Here is a 16,574-nt window from a genome sequence, read left to right as displayed (position 1 = left end):
TGTGAAGGTAACAAGACTGTCTTGTAAAGCTGACTCTGTGTGAGCAATAGGTTTGTAATGGAGAACTCTGAGAGGAAATCGGTGTTGAGTGACTATCTCTCTGTTAGAAACGGGAACCACCTGCCAGCAATCTGCCCGCGTGAGTGAGGAAGGGTGGAGTAAAAAAATGATGCTTTACTAAGGATTTTAGGGACAATAAAGCTCTAAAGACAACCTTATGAAACATTATTTTCTGTCATGGGTAGGATACTATACATGACCTCATCTCTGCTATTAAAGAGCCTTGAAGGCAAAAATCCCACCCAAGCCACAAAGAAACATGAAGAGATATAAAATACTGAACCAGTTCATCTTTCCCAACAGAAATATTTCTGATGCTGTGTTCTCCTAAACTGAGTTTGCCTGCATGTTTTACACTAGGTATGTGGAACAAAACAAGAAACAAACCCCAGGTTGTTTTGTCATGTTGTCTTCATCCAGAGACTGCAAAAATCTAGATTCTGAAATGTGAAGAACAAACAAACAAACAAACAAAGTCACTGTCAAGCCAATACAAACACTCACCTCGTTGTACAAAAGTCCTGGTATAAAAAGTGTTTTGTTTTTCTAAGAATAATGTGGGGATTTGAGAGTCCAGGAGAACTGTGATGGCTGTTTTTTTCAACTGCTTGTCCCCAAGCAGTTCCACCCTTAAAAGTCTTTTTGTGCCCTTTCATAAGAACAACATGAAGAGTAACCTCCTCAGCTTTTCCTGAGTCAGCACATGTTTCGTTTTAGAGATTTTTGGGGTTAATTTATGAAATGTTTCATAAAAACTCCTTACCTCCAAAATCAGCAACAACTGCATGGCCATCCTCATACAGCAGAATATTGTGACTGGGGAAGAAGAGAAGTATTACCACAGGTCATTGTTTAGCAGTATCTTCCAGATGGTGGAAACGTTAGGGTTTTTAGTTCACAGCTGAACTCTTGAGGAGTGCAAATCACCTGCTTAAGTAGGTAAATGTCTACAGACACACCACTTTTAGCTACATCTCATATTTACTGTCATAAAGTGCACACTAACTCGGAAGGCAGACCCAACAGCTTCATAAAGGAGAATGTCGGTGTCTAATCAATACTAGAGCAAAATGATTTCTTACTTATAGATTAAGCATAATGGGTTTATTCAATATGTGCACCAAATCTCAGCAATGAAGTGAAAAAGGTGATAGTTGAATATAAAAACCTAAACTTGCATGGACTGGTTCTCTTCTCTTTTAAGGCTTTAGTGTCCATTCTTAATTTATGCTGATGTCTAGAAGGGATTGAAGTGCACAGAAGAAACAGAAATGATGAGTCCACATAGAATGGATCATGCAAGCCATCAGAAATCCATTAAGATGGAGGGGGAAAAAAAAGACATAATGGTAAGTCCTATTCAACGTAATAACCACACTTAATAATGCAAATGTTACTTTCATGAGACAAAGGTACTTTGTTCCTTAAAATATCTCCACTTGATTATGAAAAGAAGATATGTCATTCTTCCTGCAGCTTATCTCAGCATCTAGGATGAAAGGTCCTCCCTGCTCACACTAAGGGAGATTTGTCAGGTTCTAGAAATAACATTTCAGTCCTGACCTCCATCCATGTTCCACTTCCACAGTGTTCCCCGCTACAACCTCTTTGAGAGCTAGCAGAGTACAACTGATGATGTGTGCTAAGTTGTTCTGGATCTGAAGTGAGTCTCAGGTACAGCACAGGATTTCCATCTGCTTAATAAGACAAGGGCACTTAGTGATTTCTTTAAGGTTTCACCTTCTTGTCCATGAAGTGCTTGTCACTGTTTGACAGGCACAATCCAAAGCACAAAGTGCTGTTCCCTCCTGGACACCAAAAGAACCACACTTTGCATTTATCCTTAAAAACTGCACTTAGAAAAATGTCAGTGCATTTTGGCTATGGTGATGGAACCTGGGAGTTGCATCTCCTTCCACAGCTCCCGAGGCAAACTGGTGCAGGTGATGGAGCTGGCACCCCTGCACAGCAGCGGCTGGGGCTGCGAGCGGTCGTCTGGGAGAGTTTGGGGCGATGGCTGGTGCCCCCGTGGAGCCCACGCTGCTCCCAGCCGCGGCAGGGGCTGTGGTTTAGCCAAGTAGGATTTAGTAGAGAGGAATACCATGCACCCCACACTGCCAGGCAGTGCTGAGTCGCTGTGTGAGGGCTGTGAGCCCAGCTGTGCCCGTTCCCTGCTGCTGGCTAAACTGCAGCAGCAAGAAAAGCCATGAAAATGGGGTGTCCATGTTAGATGTGGATGTTAGATTTCTGTTTTAATGTAAAGTCTTCATCTGTGCCCCAGACAGTTTCTGGAGTCAGCAAGAGAGGAACAAGTGCAGGAAAATTCTTGTCTGGTCAGCACCCGTCTGGGACAATCTCTGTCAGGACATCTAGAGATCAGAGAAATCATTTATGGAAGGTAATTACTTGTACTGACACCTATCAAAGCGGTTTGATTTCTGTGAGATCTTTGAAACCATAGCAACTGCAGGCCTCAGTGAATGCAAAGGATTGGATAACCAGAACTTTACCTTAGATTGTCAGCAGAGATATTTGGAGGCTTAAAGTTAAATCTACTGGATTTGTCCTAAAACTACTGGAACCAAAGAGGTGATTTACGAGATTTGTGTGAAGGTTTAAACCCATTTATTGAAGGTAATGTGAAGAAAATTCGGGGTTATTTACATGTTATTTGCTCGAAGACAGAGAGGGATATGAATAATACCTAGGAGGAAACCTAACCCCACATACACATCCTTCCTGTTAATTAGAGGGTGTGAAAAAGTGAGCTTCCAAGTATGAACAAAACAACCGCAAACAGATTTCTACATCAAACTATAAATATTTCTTATCTACTTCATAAAAGTGTCACCCTGTCAGCAGGTGGTCAGGAGAGCTGCAAACCCAACCAAAATAAAGTATTTCCAATACCTGAGGCTGAAAAGGAAGATATTCAGATTAGATAAGAATCAAATGGGCATTTATTACACATTTTCACCTTCATGGCTTCAAATAAGAGAAAGAAGCAGCCTTACCCTTGGAAAGCAATGAATTCTCATCTGAGAGCCCTTTATTCTTGGGCTTGCACTGAGCAGATAAAAGACTAGATGACACAAGAAAGGTATCAACTCCTGAATTCTGGAGGTTTAGAGTAGATCACGTGTAAGCAAACAGGACCGAAGTTCCCAGCCTTGCAAGCAGATTATCTGCTCTGGGTGGATGCTCAACCTGAATGCATTATCCCTCCCTAGGGGCAGGGATTAGTCTTCTGGGCAGGCTGCCATGACAATGTACCAAAGTTTTTATCTCAGAACTGGTATTCCCATGCAGGACTACAGGTATGTGTTTGGTACAGGTGTACTAGCTCACCTGCAACTAGCTGAGGAATCTTTCACGTGGGGCTGGCATTTGGAAATGCCTTCTGTTGACTTGGAAGAGACTGTTTGAAACAATATGTGCTGCTAGAAAACAAAACAGTGAGGGTGAGTCTCGATCAACTTTACTGCTGAGGCAGAATGGAAATAGGAGATTCTGACTGTACAGGAACTTACAGGGGGAAAATCCCCAAATTCTATCCACATTTAAGAGCAGAGCTTCTGAGAACTATCTTGCCATATCCCATAGTTTGAAAGTAAAAACAAATAGCCGCCAGACTAAGCACACAACACCGGTTTATAACGCATTAAACTTAACCTTTCCAGCTCTGCCTCAGCTCTTACTTATCATTTTGCATCTTCATAAAGAGAAAAGCCCCACACCAAAAGGGAATGTGATTTTAACCTTTAAGTAAGCAGCAATTGAAAGCAGCTTCATAATTATTCGATAACATAAATTATCAAACGACTGCAGTAAAAAGGAACCTTTTTTAATAGTTTCCAGAGAGAATTTCCATGAACTGGACGTCTTACTGAAAACCAAGCCATAACTTTGATAGATTCACATAGGTTTCTAGGGCCTTCCTGGTCTATATGCAGACTGGTCACTAGAGGGGGATGCAACGCACAATTTGTAAGCACCTCACATTTTTCTTTCACTGTGGCTCTCTCTGACACGGATCAATGATACCCTTTGGCAATACTTGTTTCAGCTTAAATGCACACGTTAAATCTGGAGAGGTAATTCAAATGATATTTACTTGGCCAAAACTGTAGAGAAAAAGAAGTAACAAAATCTGGGAAATGCTGGAGTGGATAATTCTTCCTTTTTGCCAACCAGCGATCTTCCGTAGCGCTCCAAGTTAACACGGTTTGGTGTGTTTCTTGTGCTTGTTGATATGTTGTGGAACTAAACCGTTTGGCAGTAATAGGCTTTATCAGGTACACATCACCATTAACATCTTATTCTAGTTTTTGTTTGTCCAGTCCTTAATGAACAGCAACAAAAAAGGAATAAGAGAGACAGAAAAATAGGAGAAATCTTGTTTCTCCTCTCACGGTCTTTTAATCTCCAGTGAATGGCAGTGAACATTAAACCAAATCGGTCTCTTTGACATTCCTGATGACATCTCTCAAAGACAGACACGTTCCCATGTCACTTAGGAGGCACTACTGGTTTTACAAGCACTGTGACACGGCAAATAGGGCTCGGTGAGTCTTCAAAACCTTAATCTTGAAAAACCTATCTTTCTCCTAACACCAGTCACCATTTCATGGCTTTTGACTGTGCTTTTTTTGGCTGTGTCTTTTTTTGGACAGTGGGACTTGAAAGCTGTTGGCATCAGTCCTTCCTCTTCCACAGTAATTCTTTATGGAGGGGCAGAGAAGCAAAGGATTGAAGCTCTGCCAATCAAAATGGCCAAAACTGAATCTAGTCCAAAACGTCTCCTCTCCTGTGTTCTGTAAGGGGCTCAGTCTCATCTACTGGGATGTTTTGTGATATGAAGTGAAATATTCTTCCAGAGACAATGTTTGAAGCCAGCTTTGTGTACTATTACTAGATTTCATACTGGTCCTTCATTTTGAAGTCAGACCAACTTTGGGGAAGGTTTTGGACTAGATGACCTTGGAGGTCTCTCCCACCTTAGCTATCCTCTGGTTTTATTAACTGCAGCATTCCAGCAGCCTCCCTTTAACCCCTCAGCATGCAAGCAGCCCTTCATGCAACAAACTACACTCAGGTTTGCTAAGGGAATTCTCTAATTCCCCAAGCATTAACTAAACACCTATATGCATATTTGTATACAAATGGTCTTTTGATCTGATTCTAGCTCCCTGTATACTTCCCATCAGAATATTTGAGTATGATGTGGAATTGTTTTGAGACCCCACCAGATGTTAAATGAAAACATTAACCAAACACTAGGCTAAACTAGAGGGACTCTCGAAGGCTGTACCCTGGGTTCAATGTAGACACAGGAATCACACACAACTACAGATTTTTTTTGTGGCCTTGGTTTAAATTCAACTTCTGTCAGTAGGGAAAAAAAAACCAAAACCACTGTTTCTCAATGTGCAGAAACTGTATTGAGCCCTAGATACAACTTCAGGCTGCTCAAGGATTGCATAGACCTCGATAAACCCGTCCTGACAATGTGTGTAGTCAAGACCTGGGTTGACAGTTTCTGTGGACAAGAAATCAACAGAGGCTCCTTCTGTGTATGGCATGCAAAAGTCTTTCTGCCAAAACAATGCTGAAAGGCCCATCTTGGTGCTGAGACTATGGACATATCTGAGAGCAGAAGACAGTCTGCGAAGTGTTTTGTCAGCCTGGCACCACCACTCAGCACTACACTCACTGGTTTTTTCTTTTCTAAAGTAAAAAACATAACCCACAGAAATAAGGCTTGTAAGGTGCAGCTCACAGATGCTTGTTACTGCCTCGGTGACTCTTGGGAATTTGAAAACTACAGATGAGAAAGGAAATCTCAAGCCTCTGCATTGAGAAACACAGCAAGATAAATCTGATCTGATAGGTTAATAATGAGTTCAACAGGATCAGAAGTTAATTGTATTCTGTTAAGGCCACACACAGTTTGAAAAGGTGAGACCAAGGCAGCACTCTCCTCATGAAATCACAGAAAGAAAAAGCAGGAAAAGGATGAGAAACGTGTCATCATCCTGGCTTTTACAAAAGCCAGTAGTTCTGCAGGCCTGCCAGATGCAACGGCTTCTCCATCTCAGGGCAGGAGACAGGCAAAGCACATTGAGTGCCTGTCCCTTCCTCAGAGAACAGGGCCATGAAAAGATCCTTCTGCCTTTAGCACACTGTGGGTTTAATGAAAGGCAACCGCTATTTTAAGATTTCGTAGGGGATTTTATAACAAAGAGGAGTTGCAGACACCATCCCCATTACCACCAGCCTTCCATCCTCTCTTTCATCTTTCTCACTAAGCCAGCTCTCAGAAACTTTTATAGATAGTTAGAGCCATCAAATGAAGGTTAGTGGCTCAAAGGCTTGGTTCAACCATGTTCAGCTGTTATGGCTTAAATTAAATTGATACTAAAATGGTCTGATTTTTATTAAAGTGCTATAATCATTATGGCTACAATCCCTCACCACGGTGTGAGTAGTAATAAGCTGATACTTGTCACCATTGCTGATAGCTGTCAGAGCTTCTTTTCCCAGACCTGGAAAGCAAAATAAAACTCCCAATTATGCTCAAAATGGAAGGATAACCCCTTTTCCAGGGTAGAGACATGAAAGATTCATTTTCTTCTCTGTTCTGTAAAGCCATGTTGCAGATGTATTTAATGCATTATGTGCATTGCATTAGATTTCAGAACTCACAAAGAGGGTTGCGAGTTATGTCAAAATTTAAGGTAGAAATTTGAGGCTCCCGTGAAGCCACTGGCAAACCTTAATACAAGAGGGTCAGAATTTCACTCTTGATCTTTCTCTTAAGTTGTCATAGAAGATTTTTATCTAGTAATTGTGCCTGTGGACTGACTGGGACTCATGCTGAAAACACAACTTCTGCTCTCACACTAAAAAGTTTCAGAAGTTAAGCTGCTCGGAGCCTCACACATCAACTGCACTGATGTCCTCAGAGCAAATTATCTTTTGACCCTCACAAATATGATCTGGTAGAAGTTCTGTGAGGCAACGATATACTCTTCATCTCTCTAGTGAGATACTGTCTTAGGTTTTCTTTTGTAGAAAACATTATTTAAAACCCTACAATGCAGAGCTATTTTAGTAACAGCCAGTAGTGAGAAGGCATAAAAATGGACCATAAGGTCTGGATCTTTGCTGTCCCAAAACAGTGATGCAGGCTGCAGCATTCAGACACATGTCTCTTGGCTTGTACCATGACTGAGGCAAGAATTGCAGCTTCAGAAGAAAGCATCTCCCTCTGAGCTCCATGGTTTGGTGGCCTGAAAGGAACTCGTGAAGAGATGCAAGAATATGGAGGAGACTCAGTGAGAAAGTGGGGGATGCATGAAGTCAGAGCCGGTGCATTGAGGTGAAGTGAACCTTGACTGTAAGGAGGAGAGCAAGAGAGAGTGGATGTGGAGGAATGAGGTGAGTACAATCATGGAAAAAGAAAAACGAGGTAGTGAGAAGACATTCTTCCAACCTGTCTTTTCCATAGGTTGATAGCCAGGTTGCTTTCTGCACAGACAATCCTAGTCAATACATCTTGTCCTTTAAGAAATGGACACTCCCTCACCCGAGTCTGGCCTAAATAGCTTTTTTCTGCACCGTTCCCCAAAGCCTCTGGGGCTGGTGGAGGCGTGTTGCTCTTAGCTTTTTCTGTCTTTTTTTTTGGAGAAAATTCAGTGTAGAAAGGCTCTGTCAAGTGAGCAGCTTTTCCTCACAATTTCATATGTTGAAAGTTCGTAATATCAAATTTCTCTTCGCTCTTAATCCAAACCTTGCCATACAAGATGGGTTAAGATCAACTTGCCAAAGAGAAAAGGCATCTACTCAGAAACTGTTAGCAATCTTGACTTAGGCCAAAATGGAAGAGCTGAATGTCCACCTCAGTACTCAGGATTTTTTTGGTTGGAGAAGCTGAAGAGATGAGAGTCACCAGCAGAAAGCTGTTTGTTCAAAGCAGTACCCAGCTGTGGCGTGTGAGAGGAAAGCCCAGCCATCCCAGGCTCAAATGATGTGCCCTCTGCTTCAAAGGCCTAGCAGAAAAAAGAGACTCATTCTTTCTCATTAGCAATAGAATAACTCTCATTTAAAATCTCACAATTCAATACAGTTAGGTGTTTCACCACTCTCCATTGAAATTTGCACATCATGAGGCTATCTACATAGCTAGGACAGCAAGAACAGATTTTTCTCTGCACCCACCGAGGACTCGGTGTCTCTGCTCAGATATCACCAAAGAAACCGAGTGCACAGGGATGTGGGCTCAGGCTTTGTTAGGCTAAAAGAAATTTGACAAAAGACATTGTTTTTGAAAGTATTCAGTCAATCCAAAGTGCATTTAAAACACTCTTCCACACACAAATTTTATGTAGTTCTGCTGTAGTAAGTTTGCAGAGTAGGGCTTATAGTAAGCAATATCCTTGGATTAAACCTCCATATAGCCAGACTACATGGATGAGTAGAACACATCACCCATATCATAAAATCATAGAATGGTGGGGGTTGGAAGGGACCTTTAGAGATCATCCAGTCCAACCCCCCTGCAGAAGCAGGGTCACCTAGATCAGGTCACACAGGAACGTGTCCAGGTGGGGCTTGAAGCCCTCCAAGGAAGGAGCCTCCACAACCCCTCTGGGCAGCCTGTGCCAGGGCTCCCTCACTGAAACACTCAAACAGTTTTTTCTTATGTTTAAGTGGAACTGTTTGTGTTCCAGCTTCATCCCGTCACCCCTTGTCCTGTTGCTGGCTACTATAGAAAAGAGGGATGTCCCAACCTCCTGACACCCACCCTTTAGATATTTATAAATGTTAATAAGATCCCCCCTCAGTCTCCTCTTCTCCAGACTAAACAGTCCCAGGTCCCGCAGCCTTTCCTCATATCAAAGATGTTCCAGTCCCCTGATCATCTTGGTGTCCCTGCACTGGCCTCTCTCCAGCAGTTCTCTGTCCCTCTGGAGCTGAGGAGCCCAGAGCTGGACACAGGACTCCCGATGAGGCCTCACCAGGGAAGAGTAGAGAGGGAGCAGAACCTCCCTTGACCTGCTGCCCACACTCTTCTTGATGCCCCCAGGCTGCCATTGGCTTCTTGGCCACGAGGGCACGTTGCTGGCTCATATTTAGCTTATTATCAACCAGGACTCCCAGATCAATCTCTGCAGAGATGCTCTTCAGCAGTTCAACCCCAGCCTGTGCTGGTGCAGGGGGTTGTTCCTTCCCAGCTGCAGGACTCTGCCCTTGTCCTTGTTGATCCTCGGCAGGTTTCTCTCTGCCCAACTCTCCAGCTGGTCGAGATCCCGCTGAATGGCAGCACAGCCTCTGGGGAATCAGCCAGTGCTCCCAGTTTGGTGCCAGCAGGGAACTTGCTCAGGGTCCCTCTGTCCCCTCACCCAAGTGGTTGATGAAGATGTTGAACCAGACTGGCCCCAGAACTCCACTGGCCACAGGCCTCACACTGGACTCTGTGCCATTGATCAGCACCCTCTGGGCTCTGTCATTCAGCAGCTCTCCATCCACCTCACTGTCCAATATCCTTCTAAACATCATACATTTATCATATCCATAGAGAAACACCCCACCTGCACATTCGAATGAAGGAATTGGCAATGAAGGAATTGGGAATGAAGGATTGGCAAAGTTTAACAGTAAATTTTTTGTGTGCTCATAGCAGTTTTACCCCAAGCAGATGGATGAACTCAGACAGTGGACTGGATGAGTACAGCAAAGCAGAAGAGCAGAATTTGTACCAATATTACTAACTGAGGGCACATAAATCCCAGAAGAGTGGCTTGAAGTGACAGGGTTTGTAGACTGCATGTTTTAGACCTAAAATGATGTGCAGCTTCTTTTGCATTAGTGATGTGATTTTCTTCTCCAGCTTGCAAGGACAGTTTTTTTGATTTGTAACCGTGAGTAGAGTTATTATTTTGTTTGAAAAATGTCCTCAAGAGCACATATTCATTTTTGAAAGTACCCATTTGAACCCAAGGCTCTTGGGCACTGAGAGAGCATTAACAACATCATGTGCATGCACATATCTTCACAACTCTACAGGACTAGTCACTGAGGAGATCAACAACATTAACATTAACATTTGCTTTTCAAAAAACAATCAAGCCAGTGGAAAATGAAGAAGCAGATGTCTGGTACTGAAGAACACCCCTTCTGTAACTCAATTCATCCCGCTTTTAAAAAACTTTCCTGTGGCAGCTTTCTTGCCACAATGTTTGTACATACAAAGGAGATGTTTCAAGGCAAATTATAACAGCTAGAAAGCACAATAGTCAGCAATAGCTTTCTTCACCTTCTTGCTCCTCTTTACTACTACAAGTAATTTTGTCTAGCCCACATCCAAGGCAAAAGTGAGTGTGGAACAGCTATTCTGAGTGACTTTGGATGCACACGTGACAGAAAAAAGAACTCTGCTTAATAGAAAAGACATTTCCTACTGCCAACAAAGGTCAAGCTTTGGTGGGCCACGTGTGAAAAAATACTATTTGACAGTTGCACCCTTCAATGACACCTACAGCTCAGCAGATGTGGCTCATAGTAGCTTGTATAAACCCTCCAAGTCTTTTTCAATTCTACTTAATTTCTAGAGGGAAAGCTGTATACCTGATTCATGCAGACTCTCTCCTGCTTCATAGCACTATCAACTGCTTGCTGGGCTGGGATTTACCTACCATGCCTCTACAAGCATCAGCATTAGGCACTTATCCTAAATGAGATGGCTACCCCTCTTCCCATAAAAAGCACAGGCTTAGGCAAGGCTTCATCCTTTCCAAGATAGGTACCTAAAACAAGCAGCAATTGCTTTCTGGAAGACTTTTAGCATTTCTACATCAGCTTTGGGGGAACTGGTGACAAATCAGGGACTTAATTCTTAGGGAGGGGAAAAGTAGGTGATGTGAATTACAATCACAGCATGGGAGGGGTTAGAAGGGGTCCCCAGAGATCGTCCAGTCCAACCCCCCTACAGAAGCAGGGTCACCTAGATCAAGTCGCATAGGAACGTGTCCAGGAGGGTCTTGAATACCTCCAAGGAAGGAACCTCCACAACCCCTCTGGCCAGCCTGTGCCAGGGCTCCCTCACTGAAACAGTAAAAGAGTTTTTTCTGATATTTAAATGGAACTTTTTGTGTTCCAGCTTCATCCCATCACCCCTTGTCGTGTTGTTAATGAATGTTTTGGTTTAAAAATTTATCCTGAGGAAACGTACTGGATAGTATAAATAGTAGAACAGCTCTCCCACAGGATTGAACTGTGTAAGCAGGACAGAAACACTTTGTGAATTTCAGGTAAGGTATTATTCATATTATAAGCATGAAAATTGACTATCTTCTGTTAAGGCTTTCAATGAATTAAGGGCTCCAGTGAATGGGAAAGCATTTTGCTGCAATTTTCCAGCCCAGCTGATGCAAGAAGACTTTCTTCTGTGTTACACCACTGCTCAGATATTGCAAGGTTACAAGAATCTGCAAGTACCTGTGAGATTGCAGAGCATTGCTATCACTTTGAGGCTTCACATTTCCCAGATGTTTAGGATAAAGAAACTTACCTGTTCAAATCACGATGTATGATTGGCTGTGTGAGATTGTGGAGGTACTCCATGCCCTTAGCAACGTCTACAGCAATGATTAATTTAGACTGCAGATCAAGTGTTCTGTATTTAGGAAAAAAGAAATCAAACCAAGCAACTGTTAACAATTAAACAAATGCTATCTGTAAATCATGGACCCTTTAAATACGAATTGATACTTTAAATATGAATTAATGTTCTGTAATGTAGAGGTATATCATGTAAACTAACATCAAATAACAATTATTTGAATACTTACTAATTTCCCATGTACCCCCAAGAACCTGAATCAAAGGTCCAATTTTTCTAGTGTGTTCTTTTCTCTGCTGTTTTATACCCAAATTAATAACATTCACATCAGCATCGATTTACTAGTCTTCCAATTCCTATATCAGAAGCCCAAGCAGAGGACGAGTGGAATACCTTTTCTGTTCGTGAAGCAGGGAGAAGAGTGATCCTCCAGAGATGTACTGAGTAACTATAGCAAACTGGCTTGGGTCGTCTAAGCAAGCTCCCACAAACTGGATGACACACGGGTGGTTCAGTCGGCAGAGGATGGAAACTTCACGGCAGAACATGTCCACATCAGATTTGGAGCAGTAGGTATTGGCTCGATAGCTTAGAATTCACATGAAAGAAAACAGTGAGGTGAGAGTATCACAAAATATGGGGGGTTTTTTAACCATTCAGAATAGGGGATTGGCCAAAGAACAAACTCACCGTTTGATTGCAACAATTTTATTTCTGCACCGTCCCTTGTAGACTTTTCCAAAAGACCCTAAAATGGTTCAAAATCGTTAAGCACAAAGCTACTTATTGTGAACAGCAGACATTTTGAACAGATACAATCTTAATTCTGGTACCTGAGCCGATAATCTCATGGAACTCTATTTCAGAGAGCTGAAGGTGGAAGTGTGATGGCAAACCAGCACGGAGCAGGAGAACATCTGCCTTCTCTGCCAAAGAAAACACGTACCCTCCTTGTAAAACGTGGGGTCGTGCAGCAGGACAGAATGTAAACATTTAACTTCACCAATGTTGCACAGTAAAAGCTGATTTTTTTCCTGTAAATCAGTTGACTGCTAGTCCTATTCCCTTTTTCCCCCCTGTAACTACAGTAAACCCCAATAACAGCAAATACCTGCAACGCTACAGTTGCTTTGGGCTTTCTTGGCTTTAAAATCTTATCCCTGGTGATGACTCTCCCACAAGCATATTCTGCCTCTCTCATGTGATGGTTGTGTAGAATTCCTTACATGGAGAGTTGGTTCCTCTGGTTCTGTACAGCTAGTGCTAGATCAGGTTTGTCTCTTGAGTGGCACATGGAAGCTAAACTTTGCATCTTAATTTATTTAGCAAACCTCTCTACCTTGTTGGTCTTTTTGGTTTATGATGATAGAGTTTGTCAAAGTATTTCTAAATGGAACATTTTGATGCTGCTGCTAAAGGGGTGTAAGGATTTTATTAGATACAGAGTGAATATTTGAAGCATAAATTTGAAAGCACCATAGAAACTGGAATATTTTGAAGTACACATATTCATCTGGATGTTTTATCTGCATGGGTTTCAGATTAACACATTACTTTTGTCCAGAATTGTTTCTGGTAAGGATAATCCAGGCATTTTGTAGTGGAATTCAACGCAGTATTTGCTTGTGTTCATGCATATGTATGAATTTCATTAGTATTAATTCACAATCACATCCTTTCTTTCCAAAGAAGTACAAATATATACATTTTTTAAAGTGAATGAAAAAAAGGATTCCCATGATGCTCAGCAACAGAGGTAACGGTATTGTTTCCTAAAATTATCCCAGGGAAATACGGCTGCTGCTTATGCCCATCATTACAGCCCTGAACAATGACAATTGGAGGAATAATGAACCTTGCACAGTATGTTTAAGCTGACAAACACCTTGGGTAAAAACACCATCAAAATTCAGGTTTTCCCTGGCCATTGAAAATACCTTTAGTCATGCTTTTAATCTTCCCAAGAGGGGATGGAACTGACACATAGGAACCATCTGAAATAGAAGAACAGAATTACTTTTATGGAATTCAAAGGCAGCATAAGCAGCTGTACAGACACATTATTGAGGCAATGATTGCTTAAAGAATGAATAATAAAGGGATGAAAATACACACAAGCACACCAACACATATGGTTGTGGCATTGTTGTATTGCCGTGTTCTTGAAAGTAATTGGTATATAGCTTCGCTAACCACTGCAGAACAACGCTGTCTGGCACTGGTGTTAAGGGTGGCCAAAGCAGCCTTTTGTATCAGCTGGATTTTGTAAAGGGACTCAGATCAGATTCACAAATTCTGACATACAGACTGTGAACGTACTGCACCGTTTAGTTCACTGACTAGATTTTTCTGGAATACTTTCTTCATGTAGCAAACACTGTAGCTCCTGTTTTTCTGCTCAAGCAGGCGCTCAGTTCTTTTATCAACCAACATTAAAATAAACATCTATCAGGGTGTGTTAATTTCCAATGCATGCATAAACTCAGTTCCCTAAAGATTTACATCAACTTGGATGGGTACTTCTGTAGTAAAAAGGATAATTAATTCTTCCCAAGGGGGAATTAGTTGTCCAAAGATACTAAAAGATTTAAAGGGGTCTGAGTGTAGAAACACACTGAATGTCAGCAATCAAAGAAACCTCAGAGTTAAATGACACAAAGAAAATGGCTAAACAAGGTATTAAGGATGTAAAAAGGAGTGAGTAAGGATTACTGGGGATTGATCTTCATCTCACAGCTCTTAGCTTTTCTTTCTGGTGAGTAATATGAAGTGACAACTCTATTTTAGGATAAAGGAAGACTTTTGATATAAACAGAGAGTAGCTGTAAAATGGCTATTCTCATGACATTAATGTTCTTTGTGCCAGACAGATCTGATCCAAAGCTGCCTGGTGTCAGTGGGACATTTCCAGAGCCTTCAGTGATCTTTGGCTCAGACCCTTGAGTTAGAGAGTAAAGTGATTCCTCAGAGCGTACCTCCTCCGGGTTGGGAGTATTCATTACAGGGTGAGTCGTCTTGAGGTCTCTTGTAGTGCTTCAGAAGGGTCACAATGGCATCGTGACCTAATAAAGGAAAAGACAAGGATTTGCAGGTAAACTGAGGTATTTATGTTTTAAGACAAAATCAGGGGATTAAAACAAAAGTACAGTGTGCCTATAAGCCATGCAAACAAAGACACAGTGGTGCTAATCTGTGACATTCTATGATACTTAAGCACAAGAATATAGAGAAATAGCTGCTGATAAAACCCTCTCCCCATGTTATTTTTGTGACTCCATCTAAGCCCAAAATGTGATATGCATCAGTAGAACCTCCTTTGATACAGAAATACTAAAACTGAAGTTGGCAAGAGTTTTCAACAGGCCTTTCAAGGCAAATACTCCATTTTTGCTGTCCTAAACCAAACAGAATTTGTACACTCCGTTGCTGTGGGCAGTTGCTGTACTCAACTTATTCCTTTGCAAGGAACCAGCAGAGAGTGATGTATACACAACACGCTCGCTCTCTCAGATGTTTGCACAGAGATCTGCTTGGCAATATTAAAAATGATTTTCTGAACCTTTCAAAGTTGAATTTTCCCTCAGTAATTTCATACAGAGTATTTTACCAATATCAGGTTCTTGGAAGGCCTTTGAAACCCACAGGTTTACTGTATTACAGCCATTCTCATAATAGATGGTACCGCCATGCTTTTGGAGGAGGGGAGAATATCCCAGAAGTCATGAAGTCAAAAAGAAGAAAGAAAACTGATGCATTGCTCTTCCTTCAGGAAAGTATACCAGGAGCCATGGAAAATACCTTGCTTTGATCCATATTTACAAGACTTTAAGATTACAGACTCTGATTCACTGCTCCTTGTAATGCCTCCTTCAGTAATAAAAACTAAAGCACCTACCAGAGGAAGAAATAGCCTTTTACAAACAGGCTGTGTGTTTTCTGTGTTAGCAGCACATAAATACTGCTGTTCTGGAGTCTGTGTTGAGTTAAACTGACGTTTAACAGAGTATCTGAGAAGATAAATAAAAGGGCTGCTTTTTATAAGCCTTCATGCCAGGATCTGGAAAGCAGATGGTGAGAGCTCTTAGTTCACAGGGACCGGGAGGTTATTTTGTAGTGTTGTCTCCTTCTTGTACTGCTCCTATGGGTTTTGTAGCAGAAACTAGAAAATTGAAATACCTTTCTCGTAAGCCCACATCAAACAGGTCTGCTCATCCTTTTCTCCACTGGACCTGCTGGGATCACAAGCTACCAGATTCATATCAGCTCCATTATCCAGTAAAAACTGTACAAGTCGAATATGGCCATGGTAGCAAGCACAGTGTAATCCTAGAACATCAGAGAAGCCTGGTAAGCACAGCTGTCAGAACAGTCCAGAACATAGGACTTGCAGCAAATTGATTTCCTTGATAAAGGAATATGTTCTTAAAAAAATACCTGAGGCAGTAGGTGAAAATAAAATATTTATGCTGCAAGAAGCAATCTATTGTTTGGTGCACAACATGTCAGCATTCACTCTACCACCTGTAAATCACACTTAATGACTTTGTAGGTGAGGAAAAGCAGCAGGCTCTTTTCTTTTTGTTGTCTCTAATGGTGACACAGAGGTGTGCAGCCCTTCAGACAGGGTACCCTATATGCCTAGTCCCTGGCAGAATAATACTTGGCTCAATTCTTTAAGCTACTTAGAAGCCTGACTACAGGAGAATCAGTTTACCTTGGGTTTCGTTGCTCACATACAAGCTAACGAGCCTGACACATCCTCACTGAACTCTTGCCGCTTGCATGCCTGCCTGCAAAAATAGGTCAAAGAAGCTGAGATCTCTCTGACAGGACGCTGATCATCGAATTACTGTGGGAATTACACTGCAAATCCTGATGGTGTATGGCTCCC

At 41.9% G+C, this 16,574-nt stretch overlaps 1 protein-coding gene across 1 annotated transcript in view; it reads right to left on the bottom strand.

Moving 5' to 3' along the window:
- TNNI3K (TNNI3 interacting kinase) overlaps positions 1 to 16,574 on the bottom strand; it is a 67,848-nt gene that overhangs the window by 26,793 nt on the left and 24,481 nt on the right. The window contains exons 11-19 of the mRNA XM_062004153.1: positions 15,860 to 16,009; positions 14,659 to 14,745; positions 13,621 to 13,677; positions 12,517 to 12,609; positions 12,374 to 12,431; positions 12,077 to 12,271; positions 11,633 to 11,737; positions 824 to 876; positions 448 to 500 (exon numbers count right to left, since the gene is read on the bottom strand). Coding sequence (XP_061860137.1) covers positions 448 to 500; positions 824 to 876; positions 11,633 to 11,737; positions 12,077 to 12,271; positions 12,374 to 12,431; positions 12,517 to 12,609; positions 13,621 to 13,677; positions 14,659 to 14,745; positions 15,860 to 16,009 — 851 coding nt within the window. The remainder of the gene's footprint in view (positions 1 to 447; positions 501 to 823; positions 877 to 11,632; positions 11,738 to 12,076; positions 12,272 to 12,373; positions 12,432 to 12,516; positions 12,610 to 13,620; positions 13,678 to 14,658; positions 14,746 to 15,859; positions 16,010 to 16,574) is intronic.

Source organism: Colius striatus, chromosome 10, assembly GCF_028858725.1.
Source record: "Colius striatus isolate bColStr4 chromosome 10, bColStr4.1.hap1, whole genome shotgun sequence".
In the NCBI taxonomy this organism is placed as follows: domain Eukaryota; kingdom Metazoa; phylum Chordata; class Aves; order Coliiformes; family Coliidae; genus Colius; species Colius striatus.
This window is presented reverse-complemented; position numbering and strand designations above follow the sequence as displayed.